This window comes from Lolium perenne, chromosome 4 (genome assembly GCF_019359855.2).
Source record: "Lolium perenne isolate Kyuss_39 chromosome 4, Kyuss_2.0, whole genome shotgun sequence".
In the NCBI taxonomy this organism is placed as follows: domain Eukaryota; kingdom Viridiplantae; phylum Streptophyta; class Magnoliopsida; order Poales; family Poaceae; genus Lolium; species Lolium perenne.
The window spans coordinates 428831-453498 of record NC_067247.2 but is presented as its reverse complement, the minus strand read 5'-3'; the positions used below and the strand labels follow the sequence as shown (position 1 = coordinate 453498).

The window sequence follows — 24668 nt, the reverse complement described above, 5'->3', positions numbered from 1 at the left end:
CTACGACATGGAAATTCACTACCACCCCGGCAAGGCCAATGTGGTAGCGGATGCTTTGAGCAGACTGCCATGTCAGTTGAACTCCATGATCGCAATAGAGCAGCCCAGCCTGTATCAAGAATTTGAACAGTTCAGACTAGAGCTAGTGAGTGAAGGATTCTTAGCCAGCATTGAAATCCAACCCACCTTGATGAGCCAGATAAAAGAAGCCCAGAAGGGAAATGCCAGCATTGACGGAATCAAGAGTCAGATAGCTGCAGGAAAGGCACCGGGATTCACCATAGATGAAGAAGGAGTTCTTTGGTACAATGGACGCCTGTGTGTACCATCAGATTCAGAGTTGAAGCAAGTCATTCTGAAGGAAGCTCACGATACACTGTATTCCATTCACCCCGGAGGAACCAAGATGTACCAAGACCTAAAGGAACAATTCTGGTGGCACGGAATGAAGCGAGAGATAGGAAGCTACATCGCCAAGTGTGATATCTGTCAACGAGTCAAGGCAGAACATCAATGCCCCGCAGGACTGTTGCAACCCTTACAGATCCCTGAGTGGAAATGGGATTCTGTCGGTATGGACTTTATCACAGGATTGCCCAAATCTAGCAGAGGAAATGACTCCATTTGGGGAGTCATCGATAGGTTAACCAAGGTTGCACATTTCATCCCCGTCAAGACCACATATCAAAGCCCAAAGCTAGCTGAGTTATATATCTCCAGAATAGTCAGCCTGCACAGAACCCCGAAGTCAATTGTGTCAGATAGAGGATCGCAATTCACCTCAAGATTCTGGCAGAAAGTGCATGAAGGACTAGGAACCCGTCTGAATTTCAGCACAGCTTATCACCCGCAGACTGACGGACAGACCGAGAGAGTCAACCAGATACTGGAAGATATGTTGAGAGCCTGTGTGCTAGAGTATGGATCCAAATGGGAAGACTGCCTACCTTACGCAGAATTCTCCTACAACAACAGCTATCAAGCCAGCTTACAGATGGCCCCCTTTGAAGCCCTGTACGGAAGGAAGTGACGTACCCCTCTGAACTGGTCGGAAGTCGAAGATAGTCAAGTCTTCAGCCCCGATATTCTCCGAGAAGCCGAAGAGAAGGTGCACAAGATCCGCGAATACCTCAAGACCGCCCAGTCAAGACAGAAGAGCTACGCCAACAAGAGACGCCGAGAGATGACATTCGAGATCGGATATTTTTTGTATCTCAAAGTCTCACCCCTCAAAGGAATGCAGAGATTCCAACTCAGAGGAAAGCTCGCCCCCAGATATGTCGGACCATTCAAAGTTCTGAGTCGCCGAGGAGAAGTTTCATATCAGCTTGAACTACCGGAAGAAATGTCCGCCGTGCACAATGTGTTTCACATCTCACTACTTCGGAAGTGCCTCGAAGTGCCGGAGAAGACCGAAGTGTTCAAGAACATCGATCACAGAGTCATTGATATCAACAAGGATCTCACATACCGTGAAGTGCCTATTCGCATCCTTGAAGAAGTTTTCAGGACCACCCGCACCAGGAGTATCAAGTTCCTGAAAATACAATGGAGTAATCACACCGAAGAAGAAGCCACTTGGGAACGCGAATAGGATATGAAGAAGGAATACCCAGATCTCTTTAGTACCTAGTTTTCTTTAGATCTCGGGACGAGATCTTTTGTAAGGGGGAAGGGTTTGTAACATCCCAAGTTTTCAATAAAAGAAACAAGAGAGAGTTTCCAAGAATCCAAAAATTAGAGCCAACAAAAACTTTTTCTCATCATATAGGACTATGCATATAGCTCACCTTATTAATTATTTGAGTGTGCCTTTGCCATGATGCTTGCTTATGTGTTTACAACTACTCTAAAACCCTAACTATGATCTCTTGATCATCCAAAGACAAAGAAAAAGAAAATAGAAAAGAAAATATAAAAATCACTTCAACACACACATATGGCCTATGCCATTTTTGCAAAACCTTAACCTAGACCATTTTGGTTTGCACCATTGGTTGTAAATGGATACTAAACACTTATTAACACTTTTGGAAACAATCAAACTCAATTCAAATCAAATTTGAATCAAATATGAGCTCACATGTGATTATGGTCATGTGTGACAATTTCAGCATGATACTCACTTTGGGCCCCTGGTTTTTGAAATTTCTTTTCTACACCTGGCCAACTTTTTGCACCTCATCCCAGACAACATCAAGGAGAACAACTTTGCTCAAAACCACAACCCCAAACTCTGTCTCAATTTCAAATTAGAAGCAAGCCAAGTGGAGACTTTGAATCAAATTCAAGATCATATGCAAAATGAGATTTTGCATTTCAATTCCATTTTGATCACCACCACCACCAATATACTCCAAATATTATATGTTTACAACCCACCAAAAAGATTTGCGAAATTCAAAAATTTATTTCTTTCGGGCATTTCATCAAACACCTTGCACGCAGGGTATCTAATGTTGCCCATGCTGGATTTTGGAGAGGACTTGGTCCAACCCTGGTTCTCCACTTCACCTCCGGAGCTTCCTCTCACCTCCCTGCACCTCTTCCCTCACCTGCCCAGCACTGGAGCGAGCTCAACTTGACCAGAACATGCCATGTCGTGGCATGGCATGCCACTCACCTGCTCACTCCCTCTCTGGTCACTTCCAGCATGCCTCACCATGTCAATCACTCTCCTCTCACTCACCTGAGCCTGACCAGACCAAGCCACAACCAAGACTCGCACCGCAACGGGCAGGAATCGCCGTGCCCAGTGGCGCCCAGACACGCCCATGCACGCGCCAGAGCGCGCATGGCATTCACCCTGGGCGCGCCAGAGCGTCAGCCGCCCGGAGCCCTCGCGTCACCTCCGCTCTCCATCTCTCGCCAGTAGACGCGCCAGGACACCAGCAAGCTCGCAGACACCCTCGTTTGACCGCAGGAACGCCGTGGCCCTCGTCATCGTCGACGCGACGCGCCACGGGCCTGCAAGCTCTTGTCGACCTCGCCATCGCTGCAGAGCCCCGTCTTCGCCACAATCACGCGCGTCAGCTTCGCCAGAACACCAGTAACTAGATGCACCCATGCCTTGCCTCTTCGCAACCCTGGAATGGCGACGACGACGATGACCCTAGCCGAGCTCCACGGCCACCTCCCTCTGCTATAAAAGGAGGACTCCTCCTCTCAAATTGAGCACGCCATCCTCTTCCCCTCGTCTCACAGCCTCTCCTCATCACCTCACCACGCTCGATTTGCCACCGTACTCCTCCAATTGCAAGCTCATCGCCGCCACCAGTAGCCGAAGCTCGCCGGAGAAGGAGGCCGCCCCTGACGGCGCCACTGCTTCACGGAGCTTCCTCATCTACTCCAACGTCGCGGCGCACAACTCCGACGATCGCCGGAGCTCCGATGACCGCTCCGACCCCCTACCTCCGCCGTAAGCTTCCATCTCGCCGGAGACGACGACCATCCTCGGCCGTCAATCTCGCTTCTGATCGCACGGCCGATATTCCCCGTACCGATTCGCTAGTGATAGCCCACAGACATGTGGTCCCCACCTTGTCAGCTGGCCCGCTGCGAAGTTGGGCCGGCCCATCTCTCTCTCGCACTGCACAGCCCGTTTATTTCCCGCCAGCCCACGTTTCAAATTTAAAAATCCAGAATAGAGAAATATATCAATCTGATGTTAACTTTGAAATTTAATAGGGACAAATCTACTTGGCCAAATTTTATGAATTTTATATATTTGGAAAGCTTAGGAATTTATCTACAAAATACCACTGGTTTGAACCCTAGATCTATTATGCAATTAAAGTAGGAAAATAAACAAGACAGGGACTTTTCTGCCTTAGAATAATTATTAAAAATCAACCACAAATGATTTTAAGTTAATTCCAACTCCTATAAATCACATTGCACTTGTACAAATTGTTTCTGCAAAAATATACCATGCTTACTTTGAATGATCATGGCCTAGTTTAATTAAAGGACTATATGGCTATTTCTAGTCAAAGATATTGTCCAAAACTATTAATAAATCATATGGGATTGTTTCTCTCATTTAAATCTTGTCACAAACAATTCAAAATGAGGTAGAGACTCTGGTCATTTATGTCTCATATGAATTGTTGATGATATTAAATCTTTACCATGTTAGGATTTAAATGGTATGAGGTGCTACACCTCATTTAAATCATTTTCTTAAATGATAAGTATGAAGAGGTTGACTTTGGTCAACCTAGGTCATATATTATTCATGAGAGAAATTAAATCTTAAGAAGATAATGAGAGGAAATTATTTCTCTAAGTAATTAAAAGTAACACTTAAGTTAGTACGAGAGGAAATTATTTTTCTTAAATAAGAAAAAACACATCCACCAACTTAATAGTATTGTGTGATGCTAGTTTAAGTTGTGTGAATCATGTGTGTGCTTAGTTTAGTAAATAAGTTTGGTATGATGATTGTGTACCCTGTATTCGTATTTTAAACGCTAGTACCGAGGAGTATCAAGAGGAGGAGGAGGTCTACTTCCAAGGAGAAGAAGACCACTTTGACCAATTCCCCAACCAAGGCAAGATAATACTCTTGCAAAGTGCAAAGCTCACCATGAGCAAGGCATTACCCATTTACTTTATGTTCATGATCCTACCTCCCAGTTTTACTTTACAAGCTTTATTTACTTTTGTTTTATCAAAGTACTTTTGATTCATGATTTACTTGGTTAGTAGTGGATTAGTACAAGAGTATCAAAGTTAGCCTAGAAGCAAAGCAAAGTACTTAGCACCCCTCATACCTAGATGCTAGTGCTAAATTAAAAATGACTACTCTAGATGGGAACATGTGTTTGTGAAATGATGATGGTGAAAACCTTGGAATGATGAGTCATTTCCATTGAAAGATTTTGAAGGTGAATATGACATGAATTTGACTTGGTGAAATGGCTAAAAACTGATGATTGAGTTAGATGCGATACCATTCCAATTTTTTAGTACCCCCACAATACCTGATTATGGGTAAGGCTTAGCTGGAAATTTATGTGTCTTAGTATGGGTTCCCTCTGAACAAGCGTCATAGAGGTTATGCCGAGGCTACCTCCGTTGATAGTGAAATGACGTGAATTGAGGTGAATTGTACGGCCAAGCCCTATGCAGTTCCCGGGTTAACAGTTGGTTTTCACCGGGAGGCCAAGATCATGGGGAGAGGTTCCTATACTAGGGTGTGTAAGTGAAAGGTTAACGGTTGATGATCCGCGTACTGAGTTACGATTATTCGGGGTTTATCCCTGACGGATGTAATCAAATGTTGTGGCACAAGTGTGCAACCTCTGCAGAGTGTAAACCTATTCGAATAGCCGCGTCCGCGGTCATGGATAGTTGGAAAGGCCATACTGTTTCTATCATCAGGATTTATATCTTTGTGACTTATGATTTTGAACTTGAACGGTGACTTTGAATTTGAATCACAACAGAGTTGTGGGAATGACACTAATGTTCCCACTTGAGTTAGTTAGCACATGAGGAGTTGCTTACTAAAATGTTTCTAAACTAAAATTGGCTTCATGCAAATAACCTTAGAGCTTAGAACACTCGCAACAGCAATGTTAGTACTTACATTAGTATTAGTTTGCGAGTACTTGAAAGTACTCACGGCTTTGTCCCTGGCTATTCAAATGGCCAGACTATGAAGCCGAGCAGCAGTACGAGGAGGACGATCAGCAGGACGTCTACCACAACTAGGAGCTGTTGACAACCATGTTGTCGCGAATTTTGATTCCACCAGGCCCGTGGGGTCTGGCATTTCCGGCTGGACTACGGCGGCGAGGATGTGGAGGATGCGGGTACCCATTGGGTGGGGTGACGGATTCCGGTATTTGTCCCTGCCAGTGTACATCGCATCCTTTCCCTTCTTCGGGTCTGACGGAGGTGTCTTTGACGGTATTGGGATTGGATTTGGGTGTTCTCTGGTTTTCCTCCTACGCTCCAAGGACCCGGTGCGCGATTCATCGTCGCGGTGTTTGCTTCTGGAGGCGTCCTTTTGCGCAGTAGATATGCATAAATATGGGTTAGATTCCAGCTTGCGCGAAGTGTCTGCCTTGCTCTGCTGCCGTACCGCCGAAGCGACGAGCGTGCAGAGGTACTTGATGTGGATTTCCTCATTCTTCTTGTTCAAAAGCTCCGCAGCCTTATGCATGTTCTCCTTTGGAGTTGTAAGCGGCTGCTGATTAGAGGGAGTTGCGAAGGTGATCTTGCGGGGGTTAATGGCCTCCCGTCGGATCTTGTCTGCTTCCTTGCGAGCGTCCTTCACCATAGACTCCCAATGCTCTCGGAGTTTTTTGACTTTCTGCAAAGAGTCAACAGCTTCACGCTCTCTTTGGAGGAAACCATCCATCACTTCTTGAGCTTCTTGCCTTTCTTCGAGCATCGCCGCTGCGGTGGTGGAAATTCTCTTGGCGGTAGCCAGCATCTCCTTTCTTCAGCTTCTAGAGCTATCGGATCTGCGGCTTCCTCTGGAGTTATAGGCTTGTTGAGGACTTATGTGTGAACTAAGGCTCCTATGCCTGCTTGCTCCACGAGTTCTTCCGGGGTCAGGTAATCCTTGCCCCCAGAAAAGTTGTCCTCTCCGGATCCCGACGCGGCGCGGCAACGAGGTCGCGATGGCGGAGTATCCGAAGTGAACGCTCTCGGGAGGGCTACGCCGGTGGGAGTCTCTTCTTCGTCAGCGTCCTCGCCTAACCCAGTTATGGTCGCTATGACCTGCTTAGGTGGGGTAGATTCCGCTTCAGCTTCCTCTTCGCCCTCTAACTCCTTCAAAGCCTTGTTGAATTCCTCCGTGTTCATGGACGAAGCATCGTCGGAAGTTGGACTTAGGTTTCCCAGGATTGATTCTTCTATGCCTCCGGCATCCTCTTGCTGATCCGGTGCGTTGCTATCTCCGGCAGCCTCCTGCTGTTCCGGGGCGTCGCCGGTTCCGGCAGTCTCATCCTGCATGGGTCCGGCTTCTTCCCGAGGAAGAGCGGTTCCAGCGGTATGTGCGAGGAAGTGCACGAAGTGACACCTTTGCTTCTCCAACACCTGGGAAACCCAGGCGGATCTACATTGGTCTTCCACCGTTGTTTCCTGCTTAGGGGCGGATTGGGTGGGTTTTGAACTTTCCAGATCTAAGGCGGAATCTTCCACAGGAAGCTCCAACATCTCAGATCGGATCTTCGCGACTGCGTCCTGCTCAGCGGCGGTCGCGTCAGCGTTACTTACCAGGGCGTTTCCATCGGAATCGACGGTTTCGCCGATGAAGACGTGAATGCCGCCAATTGGGACGATGGAGAACTTGATGGGGTTGGTCCTAGCCGGAATCCAGCACTCGTCCTGCGGGACGATTAGAAAGTTTCCGGCGTAAAGAACACGCCCCACAGCGATGGATTCGTCGTAGCTTCCCATGACGGAACCCTCCCGGTTCCGGCCTCCTGACGCCGCTGGCCCCACGATGGGCGCCAACTGTCGTTGCCTATTCGACGGTACCCTGGAGGAGGGATCCTCACGAGGGGGAGAAGAAGTAGGGGCCATAGGGCGGAGAGTCCTCGGGACGGTGGTACGCGATTTACCCAGCTTCGGAACTCCTGCTCGAAGATAGGGCCTACTGCTGCTTGTCTGGAATTATATGGGCGCTTTCGCGTTGTTACAATGAGTTGTGGTTGTGCCTCTAGGGCTCCCAGGATCCGGCTTATAAAGGCGCACGGATCTAGGGTTTACATGTAAAGTCCTAGCCGGATTACAGGTTTCCTAACTACGGTACAAAGTCTTGTCGTGTACGTCAAGGATCCGTCTTCCATCTATGTCGTACTAGATCCGGGTTCCTCATGGGCCCCCACGGATCCGGCCTCCTTCGTAGGTCGGTTGGGATCCGGCTCCCTGATCCTGAGCTGGACTTCATCCTTCATGATCAACAGCAACTGGGCCGCCTGATGGGCCACATACCACATCACCATTTGTGGGCCACCCGGACTTGCCGGATCTAGGCACTGTCGATGGTGCACCCATGAAGTATACCCACAACAGATCAAGTTCACGCTACTTTACATCTTTGGACTTGTATCTCAATTAAACCTTATTAAGTGTCATGGCTTGTTGTCCTTGAAATGTCTAAATCGTACCATTGCCAAACCGGTAAATAGTAATCTGAATTAATCTATATATCACAACGGCAGAGAATAAGATTTTTTTATTCATAATAATAAAATCGACTTTGCTATGCACCGTCATTTTTTCCTTTAAATGCAAATACCAACAATATCAAAATACATAAAGGAATAAAGGCGTCAAGTTTGATTGTAGATCTGCATTGCAAAATTATGTATCTGAACTAATTATTTTTCAAAATTCTGTGTCCAAGAAAAACAAGCAGTGCGTACCAATCATGTCTCCTCGTTGACCATCACACTATCTCTGCAGTATGCATATTTATCTTTCAGCGTTGCAGAAACTATCACTCACGCTTTGGGCAGCTAAACCAAAATATATGCACTGACTATACATACCTTCACGTTGCATGCTGGCCTATTCATTGGTATTTGAATAGTTTCCAAAGTTTCTTGGGCACTAGGTGATGACCTCGCGATGATAAATTACCTAGCATCGGTATTACAAAAGATTATAAAGCTGCAACCATGTGTTCATGCCGGCCTCTTGAGCTCCTCAACTCAACTGACATCTAAGATTTCTTGACTGTCTATATGTGCGACAATAAACAGCAAGCAAGCACACAAATCAAAAGTTTGGACGAACCTAACTCAAAGAAAACATATGTTCTTGGATTAGAATAAATTATGTGAATAAACTTCATTTATAGAGCAAAGTGCTTCTCTATTTTCACTCAGATGACATTATGAAAATTAATGAATGATCTTTTTTTTCGTTTTTCATGGGGTACCTTTACTAACTCTGGACATAATAACCACATATATGATGGTTGTCTCTATATTGAATTTATCAAACATGGCGTGATGTGTGCACAGAAACCAGTTTAATTACATATTAATCAAATAAAAACGAATTCACCGTGTTTTAGTCGTAATGCAAGTTTGCAATAGAAATACACATTGTTATTAGCAAGTAGTTTATCAATTATTAGTATGAGATAAGCATTTACCTGGACAAGAAACTATGTCCCTATCTCAACAATGGGGTTGTACAGACTATAATAAGAATCTTATTATTCTTGCAGTTCTCACCAGGATGTATCACTCATGTCCGGATTTCCACATGATTTACGGTTTAATTCAAATATATATAGTTAGCAAAAAAGATATTGGAGAAACAATAAACTCCCATGTTTTACCAGGATTTTAGCATTATTAGTATGTCAGTTGGTGGTTCCTCTCTCTTCCTCCATGGTACAAAGTAGAGACACGTGATCACGAGCACTGACTCCACCACCCTGGAAGACAAGTCATCATCAAATAAAAACTGATCGAACTCATTTTCACCTCTGTAATTTACAAATAACAATCTGAAAAAAATAATAACAATATATAGACTTTAGAAAGTTCAGAGAAAACTATTAGTGGAGGACTGACCTTCCGATGTAGAGAGTTCGCGAAGAACATCTGGAAAGGATGGCTGAAAGTGGTGGTGAACACCGGTCCCCTCTTCTCCATTTAGCAGCTCAACATCAGGCACCCAATCCCTGGTGCAACCACCCCTGTAAAATCGCAGCAGACAAATAGACCAATTTTTTGTAGGTCGAATACACTGAAATATCACATCTTTTTAGGAGTCCAGTAAAATCCAATTAACTGATGGATCATCAATCTCAGATACTTTTTCATAACCGTTGGAATTAAACAAAGAGATAAACCTAGTCTCCTTTAAGACTGTGGCTAACATATTAAGAACATTCATCTAACTTTTGTTCAAACCAAATTATATTTCATTTTATTAGAAAATACTCACAAACTGGGGGCATATCCATACTCGTTGGTGGTCTAGATCGTAAAGTACAGACCTGCATCATGCGGCAAAAAATCAGAGAGATGAAGGGCATATAGAAGTCAGAAAGATATGTAAGGGGAGCCACGGTTCAGCCACTGTTAGGCATCAATCTGAAGCTATGGCATAGATCATTAACCGAGAGAGATATCACTCCAGTACATTGAAATGTGCTTACCAAGAGACCTTCAGAGTTTAGACAACCCACGGCCATTGTCATCTCACACATCGTTCTTCATTGTTCAGAATGTGCAAGACGTCCTAGAAATTGCATCATACAACCATTAGAGATACAGAGCTTTACGACCACATGATACCTTCAATAAAAATCTATTAGCTGCATGAAACAAGATTGAAAAATGGGCACACATCATGATCCTTAAGCATTGCTAATATTACAGAATCAAGACAAAGGCTACCACAAGAAGCAAAACTTGCAATATTATCTCACGTCCTGACCACAGGGGTGCCTACTCTCTTGACCTCGTGGCATGCGCGGCAGCCGCCGCCTGGGCGTACGAAGAAGGCGAGAAGGGGAAGGCGCCAAATCAGGTTTCGTGCCTAGGCCGTCGACGGAGGGGCACATGCAATGGGTGCAGGAGTGCAGCGCCGCATGGCTAGCGTATCGTCGGAGTGGGAGGAACATGGCGACGATGAATATGCAGTGTTGAGATGTAGGTCGCGTTGTGGTAGTCGCTCCTTGTGACAGGTGATGAATTACCTCAGGTTGGGATGCTTTCCTTTCCATCCATCCAGCGCCGTTGTCGTGCTATGTCCAGACACTAACATATCATGATGTAGCGCCGCCGACATGGTCACCTAGAGAGATCGAGGGAGAGTCGGAAACGAAGAACTGATGCTAGAGGGTATACTTTGGCATGTTTGTCGCGAGAAATAGAATGACAGTACCTCGTTCTGAATCGGCGTAATGCGGAGGCGAAGCCGTCCATCGTGAGCTCTACCGCCAAGGTGGCCAAGGTGAGGATCGCGAGCGAGGCCACGAAGCCATGCCGGGGGAAGTGTGCAGGTGGCATGGTGGCGTCCGACGACAGGGAGACGACGATGACGGCTAGAGCCTAGAGGCGGCATGTGTGTATGTGGTATGCTCCCGCACGTACAGGATGTGATTGTTTCCTTAATTGTAGCGATTTGATTGATACACAATAAATGTTTCCTATTTTTCCTCAGCGACGTGGGATTGATTCGATGTTTGATGGTTGTTTTAGTGGCTGATGTACGGCTGTGATTTCTCCAATGTTTGATGTCAAAGTGGATACCATCCCTAACTCCAATAATAGTAAAGATTTAACGGAGATTGTACCAGGTATTATCTCATCTAAGAAATAGGGGTAAATCTATCAATGATTCAGTTCAGCCCATCGAAATCTCAATGCTCCACAAGTACGTATGAGAATTAATGTGTAAATTGTAATGCAATGTACAGAATTATACAGGCTCTGCTTACAAACAACCCAAGCGTTCAGGTATATGTGTGTACATGTGTGTACTAGAAATGAACAAACTAATAACTTCAGTACACAACAAAGCAGCCCATCACCAAAAATTTACAACCAAATCTTCACAGCACGATCACCTTGTTCTTGCGGAATGGAGACAGCAGGGAGAAGGACCGAGAACCTGCATTTATACAGTAAACGAGTACAGTTATTTCATATATTTTTACACCCAAATAAACAATGGTTCATAGTGATGAAAATGAAACTTTAAGATATTATTGTTTCACTACTGAGAAAGAATATATTTATGGCTATGCTCACCTTTAGATGAAGAACCCGCGGACTCGTCTTGCGAAATGAGGTTCTTCAGCATTGAACCTGAAACATAAACAACGATTAACCAATGAAATGATCAGATGCTGTCGTGTCGAACACATGGACTAGTGTCATGTCTGAAATCTCAGTTTAATTACCATCTCCTGCTGGGGCTTCATCGACAGACGATGCGTCAGAATCCATTGTCGAAGTGTGGCTTTTCCTGCCAAATTTCAACAGTTTTCTGAACCCTTTTGGTTCTTTGCTACGAGGCTTCTGGTTATCTTCATGGGTCTCCTCGGCTGAAACCGCGTATCCAGGCTCCGGCACACGTGCCCTGACGCTCTGTACATGCACAGGTGCTTCGGCTTCATGCGCAGGTAATGGGTGGTGGTAAACAGGAGTGGCATCCTCCAATGATGTTACCCTGGCAAAAGGGGCCTCGTAAGGTTTCTCTGTGAGAGCCAAGGTTGGTTTCTCGAGCTCATTCTTGTGATAGCCAGGCACATCCACCTGTTCATAAGAAGCATTTCAATTAGTAGAAGGCTGCTGCATTAATACCAAGTTCAAAGTAGTTCTACAGAGAAACAGCAAAACAGAGAACAATGTATCCAGTAAATAAGCTCGGGAAAGAGTAATGTATAGACCATACCTCATACGAGTTCAGTTGGTTGTCAGATGTATGCATGGTAGGGCTCGCATCTCCAGGAAGAACGACTGAAGATGGTGGAGCCCTGATGCCAGTATAATCCAATTCAAGACTGGGATTCACCATTCGGTCATCGCTACTAGTTTTGTTCTCTGCAATTCCTCCAGGAGATAGAATTACAGGAGCCGTAGAAACATCTTCGTTTTCAAGCATCACAACTGTCTTCTCAACCACCACGTTGTCATCGCTGTCGCTTGCCCTAGAAACTTTACTGTTAGCTTTCTTTCCAGCGCTACTTTCTGAAGCAGGATGTGCCTTAGCTCCTCGTGCTCCCTCTTTTGTTTCTTTTGCCGCCGTCTTATTCTTCACGACAGCGGCAGGTGCTCGTGGGGATTTGACTTTCAGTTCTGGGAGGGCTGCTGACTTGCTCTGGTCAAGCTGTATTATAGCCGAGATTTTCTTTGTCTGCACATCCTCTGGCATGCTTCTTCTCCGTGGGTGGTCCACGCTCGCTGACTTTGAGCTTGGAGGATGATCAGCCAGAGCATTGATTTTAGGTTCAGCAAGTTTTTTCAGTCGCTCACTGGAAGATTCAGTTCTCCTACTTTTCTCTTTCTTGATCGTGTCAGCCAACGATGAGGTTGACTTGCTCACTGCACTTGAATTACTATCACCGAGTTTGCTCGCTTTAGCTGTTTTCTGAGGATCACTCCCTGGGGTACTTCTAGCAGGAAGTTTTCTTAGAGGTGAAGAGGATCCTGGTTCAGCATCACTGAACTTTGAACTCTTGTAGGTACTGGGAGAAATCTTTGGAGAAGGTTTTTCTTTAGTCTGCTGTGGTGTTGATACCGGATTAGATGTGCCACTTCTTGCAGCAATCCTCTTTTGCCTCTCCTGCTTGAGCCTTTCTAGCCGTTTAATCTGTTCTGCTTCCTGAAAATACCAGAAAAAACACCAGTTTGAGCAATCCAGCTGAAAACAAAACTTCTACTGATGAAAACAAATGAGATACTTATTTTTGAAAAATGACATTATGAAAAAAATCTAAAAGAAAAGGTAAGGTACATGCCATTTTTTACACCAATATTACAGTATAGCGAACAATTTGAAGATTCTTGACATACTAGTATACTGAACAACTAAAAGATTCTACGCAAAATATATAATAGGAGAACACCAAATCAAGAAATTCAGACTTGTGTCTTATATCTGTTGTCTTGACTAGTTCGGAGTGCTGCTCTAGAGATGGACACACTAGTAGTAGGGGCACATATTTGTCAATTTGTTTTTTTAGGCAATATTCTCCACCAAATGGCCATATTATTTGTTTGTAGGTAGTCTTTCTCTAAATATGGACACACTAGTAGTAGGGGCACGAAACAAAGTGTCAAAGTGGCATTTGATCCTTGCTCTGTGTGCATGGAGATAAAACAGCAGCCAAATGAGAATGCTGTTTTTTTCCCATGCGAAAAAGCACTATGTTTGTATGTAGATTTAGTTCGGCCATTTAATTTAAGATAAGTGATGAGGTCCAAAATGGTGACAGTAAAATGAGTAAATTAAGTCTTGTTGGGCACAGTGATATTATTGTACAGAGAAACCTGTCACAAGAACATGTGAGGAGCATGCCACTTTTTTACATCAAAATTGTAGTATAGCCAACAACTTATAATTCCCGGCAAAGTAGTATAATAGAAAAAGACCAGGCCCGAAAATTTAAACTTGCACCTTATACTATCTCGATCCAGAAGTATCTATTGTCTTAACAAATTGGTGTTTTGGTTTGCACTATAGCGAACAATTTGAAGATTCTTGACATACCACTTTTGGAACCAAAATTACAGTATAGCAAACAATTAAAAGATTCTTGAAAGGTTAATATAACACGAGAATACTAGAACGGAAAATTCAAAGTTAAGCTTATACTATCCCCAGACAAAAATATATATTGCCTTGCAGGTTGGTTTTGGTCTTCGATTGATGCCGAAGCAGGGTCATACTCCCTTTTTCGAAAAAAATTTGTTTTTGGTCTGCAGATAGTATTCAATCTGGATTTCTGGGCAACACTTTCCATCAAATGGTCCTATTAATTGCTTGTACATACATTAAATTTATTCATTTAAAATAAGCGTTGATTTCCAAATGAGGATGGTAAACATGAATAAATTAAATCCTGTGGGGATCATGTCACGGAATATTATTGCACACTTCACACAAAGGAGAAAATAATAACCCACTTAACAGGGAAAATGTAAGGTAATGCATCCATACCTGCTCCTTCTTTTCCTTCTGAAGATCTGCTTTATAGGCCCGCAGGTTTTGCGCACGTTTCTGTGCATCTGTTAGTGGGCCTTTTGATGATGAGGACAATCTCCTTGCCGAGGCATCCATCCTTCTTTTACCCTCCTGTGAACTTCTTAGCTTCTTATCTTTCCCTGGCACCTTTTCTTCAACCTCAACACACAATGATGAATCATCCACGTCTGCATTTTCAACCGCGGTGTCAGGCTGAATCTGCATATGGCTGTCATAGTCCATTGCTGGATCGTATCCAAACGAGACATCTTCAACTTCACGCTCGGGCATCAACTCATCTGGCTCATAGAAAAGTTGACCTCCCGCCTTAGCATCTGATGTGTTCTGAACAGTCATGGGAAAATCAACATCTATGTCAATGGCAGTACGGTTTTCTGCTCCAAGAATATCCTGTGAGCTGGACCTAACAGGTATCATGAAGGACTCATCGGCCACATTGCATACATTATTTTCCTCCGGAGCAGGCCTCTTGTAATGTGCCTCTGCAAGAGGGTCCAGGCAACTCCCCCTGTCAATCCAGTTGTCCTGTCCATAAACCATGAAGTCGTCACCTGCTCCTCTTCTGTATCCTCCACCTCCAGCTTCTATCTCCTTTATGTCACCATCGACAAAGCTCCGACCTTCCCCAGACATCATAAGTTCATCACCCGGCCTGGTCCTAATTCTCGCATTGGCTGAATTGAAAGAGATTGCATTTCGCCGCTCATCGACATCAGCAGAACCTCGCTCCGATAAAAGAATAGGATCATCATCATTGGCCTTAATTTTCACATTGGCTGAACTTCTGTTGTCTTTCCTCCTAGGTGGCTCATTTTCACCTTCGAATAGGTCTGTGTCATTATCTCTTGTCTTCTCTTCATCTCTGAGCAAGAAATTCTGGAACGCATTCCAGTTTCCCTGATCTCCATCTTTCCCACGAGACACATCATCCTTGTACTCCTCTTCAGACTCAAGAAAGATTTTTTTGCCACCCTTTTTCTTCGAGCTTGATCGCTTATGGTTCCTCTTGCTGGATTTAGTCTGTGAATCATCACTATCCTCTGATGTATGTGACTCGCTCTCTGATGACCCATGCTTTTTTGACCTTACATTTACATTGCGTATGACGATTACATTAGACTTCTTCTTGCTTGACCGCTTGCCCTTTTTACTCGACTTGCGGGCATGAGAACTCTCCCTCTCCGAACCGCTTTGGTCGCTTTCGTCCTCCGAGTTCTCAAAGTCCTTGCTATCTGATGAGTGCTTCCTTGACGGCCTCCTTTCTGAGTGATTGTACCGGGGATCATCCATTGGGGGATAGGGAGGAGGGTAGTATGGGTTCACCCCAGGGTAGTATGGCATGCCTTGCATGGGGTAAGGCCGATGCATCGCCCATGGCGGATATGCCGATTGATATGAACCATGCGGGTGCTGAGCTGTCCTATACTCTGTCATGCAACACAAAAAAATAGTATACCTTCTCAAAGTAAAAAAATAAAATATTGCTATATACAAGTAAGTTGTATGTGCACAACAGCACATTGACATAAGGTACAAATTCAACATGGAGTAACGAGGCCAGAAGGCCATTTAAAAATGGAAGAAAATTGTCGCGTATAAAAGGCAGAAATGAATTGGTAATAAATCGGATCGCTATTTCTAGATAACAGAAAACTTAGAATAAAACGTGGGTGTGTGTGGGTGGGGGCATGAAAGAAGTAGAGCCAAAAATCATGCAGATAACGAAATCAGCTTATTGACTACAAAGATAAATACAAAACAAAGGGGTTGTTTAGAGCATTTGAAAAGTAAGTTCAGTCATGGCACCAACATACCAGTCCTAGTAGCATCTTCGCCATTTGCATCTCCATTGGAGACGGACATCGTTTCTTTGTCCCCCATAAACATAATGCCAGAAGCATTGAAGGGAGGGAATTCAGAGCGTGCAGACATTGCTTCAGGTTCAACATCAATCCACTGCCCAGTTTCATGTTTTTGCCTCCACAAGTCAATGAACTGTGTGCATGCCTTCCTATTAATTGACAGCACACACCAAAGCAGTAAGTGCAACGAATTTATACTAGTGCACTCACAAAACTATCTTAGAAAAAACTGTTAAACAAGAAGTTTCAAGTATAGTATGAAGTAAGGCATGGACTGTCTGTAGTGTGCATTATCTAGAATGATGTGTAAGTACTACTGTAGGCATTAGGTAGCAGCATGGGACAATATCGCTGAAGCTACTTGCGGATTGGAACAACATTCAACAATTTGAAATCGCCTATACTGAACAAGCCAAAATATCATGTGGAGTTGGTGCAGATTAATCGGCAGCCACAAGGTCAGATTATCTACAGGCATGCTGTGTATTCAAAAAGAAAAATCCGATACATCAAGCACGATACTGGCTTGTCCATAAGAAGGCATGTACTTACATCAAGCGTGAAGCACCAAAGCGCTCTGCAAATGAGATCAAATATAACAGGTTGTCTATGTCAAACCCAGCAGCTACAGCACGTGCAAAGGCCATAGCCTGCTCTTTACGTAAGACAGTTTTGCGTGTCTCCAGCACTCTGAGAAGCTGAACTCTGTGAAACATTGTAAAAAGGAATAATTTCATTAACACGTTACTATGCAGATAAAGACTAATTCCAAAAAATAAAACCTCATTCCAATAAAGTGCAGATAAAGTAATCGAAGAGCTGAATTTCTCTACAGAAATGAGTGTAAGCAATCGTTCATTACATAAAAGCATATGTTACTCCAAAAAAAAGGCAGTGTAGATTTTTCATGCAAACAAAAATAATGTCAGAAATGAAACGACTTCAAGGAAAACATCATAGATTCGTTTTCATGCATACACACTTTGAATTCTCCTCATGAGCTCCGGCGCCATTCTGCACTGGAGGTGCTGGATGCATGTCAGGCTGCCATCGATACAAGAATATCAGACTTACAATATCCTTTTGCCACGACACATTTACAGTAAAAAATACAGTTTTATTTATCCATCAAACCTTACCTTGTACAGAATGAGTGCATTATCTACATCAGGGTCATGACTTGTCTTGCTACCTGTAATGCGGCAAGCCAGGTATATTTATCCACTAAAAATAATATGCAACATCATGTTCCAGTTCAGATCAATCTACCATGATAAAACATAATCCCCACCGAATTTTTATGCAGACAAGAGTTTTCCTAATAACTTGCACAGTTAATGATGATTATATCCATATTAGAATAATCAAGCTCCCAATAAGTTAGTTAGGTAAAATGGAATACAGCTTATAAACACAGATAAAGATTGGTCATGCATCAAACACCATACATTGTCTTTTCCCATGCACAGCCTAATACTTTTTAAGTTGTCCACTATCATGTACCTAACTCAACAGCTGTGACTGATGGTACACTGCACCAGATTATACAACTAATAGATTCTAAAACGGCAGTGCTTGTGTCGCTGTATGAAAATACTGTTGAGTTCTCCACACAGAGGATTGCCAGTTATCGTCGATAAATATTGCAGTAAGATTTGTTCGTAGATACTGTGGCTGTACAATGCAACATGATGAAGAGAGTTCAGTCAGGGTCACACCTTCCATGGCGCAGTCCGCCGGTTTGCCATTACGGCCTTCAGCCTAACAAAGTGTAAACACGAGCATGTCACTGTTCTGCCATTAGTCTCAACAAGTACAGTATAGATAACACATGCACAAAACAAAAGTACAGTACAGTACAGATGACAAGGCTCCACTTACAGATCTCAGTCCAAGATTCTCACTGCTCTGGACGGCGATGGCATCCTCGAGCTGCAGCATCTCGGCCTCCACCGTCGTCACCCGCTCCAGCACCTCCGGCGTGCTCACGAACCGGACGAACCTCTCGACAGTACCCCTGGTGAACCATGGAGCCTCGCCGGCCTCCGGACCCGGCTCAAGCAGGATGGTGTAGCCTCCCTTGGCGATCTGCTCCTGGGCGGCCTTGAGGTGGGCCACGAACGGGTTCAGCAGACCAGAGGCTATCTTCTCCTTCTTTCCATTTGCTATCACAACTAAATCACACCTAGAAATCACAACAGAAAATGAATTCAGCGTGACAACAAAAATAGTGCGTTTCAGATTCGGGGGATTGCCAATTGCAATGAGATTTAGCAGCAATGTGCGAGCGAGCCTGACTGTCATACAGGGGCGAAGCTAGAGGTAAATATCATTGGGGTCAGCTATGCTAGTTATGCATGATCTTGTATTAATAAGCTACGTGAGAGATTAAATTAGTGAAGGTTCCCTGAAATTTGTTGGGTTCATCTGAACCCAACTCTTGTGTACCAGCTCCGCCATTGCTGTCATATGTTGGATCTACAGCTCTTGCCTGTAAGATATAACCAAAGATGGAAACTCGCCAGAAACTGCTACCCTACCTACTAGTAAATACTATATCTCGGGAAGATGGGAACTTGCTACAATAAATGGATCCGGAAGCATTACCTGGTGCGAGTAGGGGTGAGCTGGAACGCGGCCGAATCAAGCCGCGCATCCGGCCTCATCGCGGCGGGATTGGCGCGCGACTGTCCCCTTCCGTTTCAGATCTCGCGCCAATGTCCAGGCCAAAAATGGAAGCCCCCAAAAAATGGTGAAGAAAGAAGTAGCAGTCTGCCTGGACGGGACGGCACACTCGAATTCGGGAGCAAATGCAGCAAGGGATTCAGAGGTGGGAAAAACCAAGAACTCAAGTCCTTGCGCTAGGAACAGAGAAGATACTTCCCTGCTTCTTATGAATGAATCAATAAATAAATGAAATTTGGGGCGAGGCGACGAAGAGATCGAGTGGCGAGATGATGAGGAGGAGGAAATGAAGAGAAATGGTGGCGAAGAAGAGGAAGACGGAGGGAGAGGGGAGGAAGGGCGGCTGTGCTGTCCAACTCCAAGCCGCTGTTGATAGTGAACAGCTTCTTTCAGAGAAAGAAACCAATTCCTAGCTAGCTAGGGAAGCATCCAACTTAACTTAACTCGTTTGAAAACAATGTTTACTACTTGGAGATCCGTAGAGAAAATGAACATTTTATTCGTAGTAGTATAACCTAAGATAGCCTTGGATTCGCGTAGCAATGGAAGTATGCGAGGGAAAAAAACAAATAACTGTGAGTGAGAATAAAACAAGTTTATAAGGAGCAAGTGGCATGCCAGGTAGGGAAGCCGCTGTTGGTGATTTGGCTAATCATTAAGTAGTAGTAGTAGGTGAGATTACGAGAGAGCAGAGAAGAAGCTTCCCTGCTTCATGATCTGGTTTTGATGGACTACAGGTAGATAGGTATATACAGTATTCCTGTGCAGCACAAGAGAGATGTGGATTTGATCATGGAACAATTAGATGATATATATAGTTTTACACTGCAACGGATCATGACACCCTAATCTCAATCTATTAAGAGAGAATTCCTTATTTCGCCTTAGCTGAAATTTGCCTTCCTTTACTGGCCCTGGCAAAAAATTCTTCCTTTCTTGACACATAAAGTTTGGTTGGTTCCTTATTTGACCCTCTAGTACAATTTGAGCACTAACGGTGTTAAGTAGTAGTCTAAGATGATAATTTTGCCCCTGCTGCAATATGTGACAAAATGGCACTAAAAAGCTGTGATATAGCACGTGGAAAGTTAGAACCGAATATATCATCACATATGCTCATCACAATGTCGATGAAGAAGCACATGGATAGCTGGAACCAGGGGCAGAGGCACAGAGTAACTCTTGTACATATAGGTCGGTCCAATAAAATGACCCCAGTGAAAACTGATCTTGACCCCAGCTAATCAGATTCCAATCCTGTGTATGTCCGCAAGTCCACACGGGTCTTGGCCTAAAACACTCAGCATGGATGGAAGCCCATTGTTTGCTGAATCGCTCGACCGAGGACTACGCTCGCTCGTCATCCCGACGTTACCCTGGGTATTTTTTCCCGAAGTCGCTCGTGTAGTCGCATAGATCACCGGCAGTTCCACGTCGCCAACTCCCCTCCGCTGTGACGATTCCTTCTGCACGATCTGTTTCTCTTTTCTTTGCAGTAAGTGATCTACCGATGCAGCTAGGGGTATATAAGTCCAGGAAAAAACGTTTGACGGAAGTAGCTAACGGATTGGACGATAGGGCCAAATAAAAGACCAATCAAACTTTGTGTGTCAAAAAAGGAAGAAAAAATATTCCAGGGCCAAGAAAGGAAGGCAAACTTCAGGTCCAAATAAGGAATTCTCTCATCTATTAATTGGTTTTGCCAGTTGTCTGATACTTCATGTGAACACTGGAGCTCAACTCCTAGTCTATCGTCCGCAGTACAACCAAGTGGTCACATAGTTAACATGCATGATCAGACGCTGACTAATTGCTAGCTTCATAAGTGAATCTAATGATGAAGACCATCATCATGATGGTAGATGAGGTGGTTGGAATCTATATTTTTTCTTCTTCCTCCTCCTGTGTGGATTTGCTCCAGTTAGTTAAGTAATTCTAGATTCATCTATACATCGAGAATTTTCGAATCCAGGCAGCAACGCCCGATTAACACACTTGGTGTCACTACTCTGGTTGACCCGTGACGCTCGTAAATAGTGCTATGTCACCGTGTCACCAATACGTGTCGTGGAGACCAGTTCAGGAGCTACAGCTGGCAATCTTTTTTCTGCCCGTCAGTGGTTCGGCTTACCACCGGTGGATTTTCATTTTCGCGCCATGCAAGAAGTCACAGCTATAAGCCTTTTCTGGTAGTGGTTGAGTGTCTTTTACATTGTTTCTTCGCTATAAGTGAAGGGGATATGTGTATTTGGTTGGGTTATGCTTGTGTAGTATGTAGATGTTACGTTTATGCGCTCTCTTATCTTCTCTGAGTAGACGGATGTTGTAGCGTGTCTTCATTGGTTTCTTTTGCTAGCTTTGTTGCCGCTAAGCCCACCATATAGCCGGGCAATATATAGCCCCGCGGCAAGCACAACAATTTTTAATCTCGTACGTGCTTTGGTACTTACGCTCCGCTTTCTCCCTCTTTTGTCTTCTCCCTCCGTTTGTCGGCAACCCTTGGTCTGACTTTTGGCAGGTATGAGATTACAACGTTAGAAAGTTTACCCTTCCACCTTGACCTGGGCAGGGTTTTGGACGCCACCTGTTTAGTTCAGAACTCTTTGTCTAATTTGTATTTTGTCCATACTCAGACGTATTTGGCTTTTTGAATGATTCAGATCTTTGTATTGTATATTTGTTTCTTGACTCGTTGGAGTTTTTGTTGTAATATATATGTTTATTGTGGGATCTATTGTAAACCTCTTGTAAGTAACTACTTTTGGTAATTCATCTTGCATCACGTGTGTTATTCGTCGCACACATCGTGTAGGAGGGCGTCTCAGAATCGATATCGTGCAGATTTTGGTGGGGTCGCCGGAATCCTCATGGTACCGATTTTCGGGCGTCACAAAGTGGTATCAGAGCTCAGCTTGTTGATACCCCATTGGCCTGATGTGCCTGTAGGATAACCTTCCCAACGGATGTTGTTGTGTATAGTGTCCATGACAAGGGATTAACTCGTCAATGTCTACAGATTGTAGACTTAGGGTTTCGTGGAAAGTAGGGGGAAACTAGATTTCGAAGGTTCAGCCGAAAAGGTGCTCGACTCAGAAAATATGGTGTGTGTTGACAATGGATTCAATCCTTTCTTTCACTCTCGGCTCCCCTTTATATAGGAGGTGGAGCCAAGGCTTTCCGTGTCGTACAAGTTACAAACTGTTGAGAGGCACGTCGGACCTTTCCTATCTTGCTACGTGATTCCTAATACAACTCTATTTTCCTTATCGAGGATCTATGGGCTTCTGGGCCTTCAATTCTTTGGGACGCGGGCCTTCAGATAACCTCGGGTACTTTATTCGCAGGCCCTTTCGGCATGCCTATGTCAGTAGCCCCCGAGATTTTGCTTGATTCACAGACGAGTAAAATCTCCATCGTAAAACCAAACCGCAAATTTATAGATCTTTTAGCTTCTCATAAGTATTTCTGATCAATGTATATATTGTACAGGGATAATGGTATATGGGGCTGGTTCATCTGACCGATCAGGTCCCAGTTAACTGATCTCGTAGCAATCCCACAAAAACCTACTTCAAGCTCAAGTCCCTGGACTCGAACTCGGGATACTGGCGTCATTCGACACGCGCCGCTTAAGGACTTATCGTGAACCGGAATTCCAGTTAATTTTATCTAATACCTAACGCGTCCGCTGTGATTTTTCTTCGCGTCTGTTGACACGGATAGTAGTGGAAGAACGCATTCGGGTGCGGTACCACGCCACACAAGATAGATTCCGGGGTCTTACCTTCATAATCTCTTTTGAGTTACGACATTCAGAGTTTCTATCGCGGCGGACGCGCTCTGAGAATATATTGTCGAGTGTCTTTTTCGGCTGTTGGAGTTGCACATTTATTTGATTCGTGTCATGACATAATATCTTGATCTCCCGATGGGAGTACATGACGAGTTATCACTGGTGGAAAAAGGGGCTTTGGTCGCGGTTGGCAACTGCCATTAGTCGCGGTGGCGCAACCGCGACCAAAGTAGCGCGACTAAAGGCCCCCCCCCTTTAGTCGCGGTTCCTTACGAACCGCGACTAAAGGCCCGTCCACGTGGGCCGCAGGCGAGCGCCAGGGCGGAGGACCTTTAGTCGCGGTTCTTCTGGCCAACCGCGACTAAAGGCCTCCGCAGGGTTTAGGGTTTAGCCCCCCCCTCCCCCTAAATCTGGTTTCTTTTTAATTTGTATTATTTTATTTCTTTTGGGTTTTAATTTTGAAGGAGTTTCACATATTCTACGGTACTACATACATGCATATGAATGTACAATTTCAAACAAATTTGAAATTAGAACCAAAAAGAATTCAAGAGGAATATACAATATATATTCAATATCGGATGACCATATACAATATATATTCAATATTGGATGACCATATTCAATTTTGAACAAGTTAGTTACAAATTCTGGTGCATATAAAGTTCTACGTCATCGTAATAGTGTTCTCCTCTAGGATCGATGACTTCCCTCGCCAACCATCCAGCTCGTTCCACTTGAAGTGGACGGACGCGAGCTTCTGGAATTAGCGACTTCCGGAGGTTATTCCTCGGGATGTTGTTCTCACACTTCGGTCCCGCTCATTGCGGTATCTCCGGATCCTCTCACAAACATAGTATCCACATAGATTGGTCCCCGGTGGCTGAATATCCCCGCCGTCCGCACCGCCATTTTAAAATGTAGCTCTTTTTTTGAATTCACCGACCTTGGTATCTACGAACCGTCTCCAAACCCTACGAGGCAAAGAAAATTAAATAAACAAGAGAGTTATTAATTAGTTACTTGATATTAGGAAATGATGAACGAAATAGGCCGATCGATATAGAGCGCAAATGAATGAAAATAATTACTTTTGCATCATTTTTCTCATGTCGGCCCAAAGCGCCGGATCCATATTCAGAGAGTCGTGGACGAGAACCGAGGAGGTCTGAACTTGAATTACCATAAGAATCCAGTGGAACATGCGGACACGATACATGCACAGTCATGCATAACTCATCGATTAGCCACATACCATGCATGGAGTAAACAAAAGAGAATGTGCTCAAGACAGAAACACTCACCCAAAATGGTAAGGAAATAGAATATCACTTTTCTGTTGTCGTTTTTCTAATAAACCGCCACAGGTCATCCTCCACGTCGGCGGGTGGTGTTCTAACACATGTGAATTAACGATGTGTGGGTCAATGAACCCAACATCATGGATGTTCCTTATTCGCATTTCCCGCTTCTTCATTCTCGCATAATATATAGCGTACACAACAAGATAGTTAGGACAATATATATATATATATATAGTGCAGGCCGGCAATGAACGAGATGGGGTAGAAATTAATAAATCACTTGGCGTAACGTAGCAATCGATGATAGATTTGTCGAGGTCGCTA

The 24668-nt window shown here is 44.2% G+C and overlaps 1 protein-coding gene across 1 annotated transcript; it reads right to left on the bottom strand.

The window, feature by feature from the left end:
* Window positions 1–11369: 11369 nt before the first annotated feature.
* Window positions 11370–19743, bottom strand: LOC127319667 (COP1-interacting protein 7). Its single transcript, XM_051349635.2, has 12 exons — window positions 19170–19743; window positions 18444–18747; window positions 18281–18323; window positions 17702–17754; window positions 17545–17606; window positions 17115–17267; window positions 16515–16711; window positions 14656–16127; window positions 12388–13317; window positions 11894–12248; window positions 11742–11798; window positions 11370–11601 (listed from the first exon to the last, which is right to left on the bottom strand). The coding sequence occupies exons 1-12, from the start codon at window positions 19226–19228 to the stop codon at window positions 11543–11545; spliced, it is 3744 nt and encodes a 1247-aa protein (XP_051205595.1). The 5' UTR covers window positions 19229–19743; the 3' UTR covers window positions 11370–11542.
* Between the last annotated feature and the right edge of the window lie 4925 nt (window positions 19744–24668).

Bases quoted from the DNA above. Each gene is read 5' to 3' on its own strand.
- LOC127319667 (XM_051349635.2), bottom strand. From the start codon at position 19,228: ATGAGGCCGGATGCGCGGCTTGATTCGGCCGCGTTCCAGCTCACCCCT. The intron at 17,607-17,701 runs GTAAGGTTTGAT...TATCGATGGCAG, and splicing joins ATGCACTCATTCTGTACAAG to CCTGACATGCATCCAGCACC. The intron at 11,602-11,741 runs GTGAGCATAGCC...GTATAAATGCAG, and splicing joins CGCGGGTTCTTCATCTAAAG to GTTCTCGGTCCTTCTCCCTG.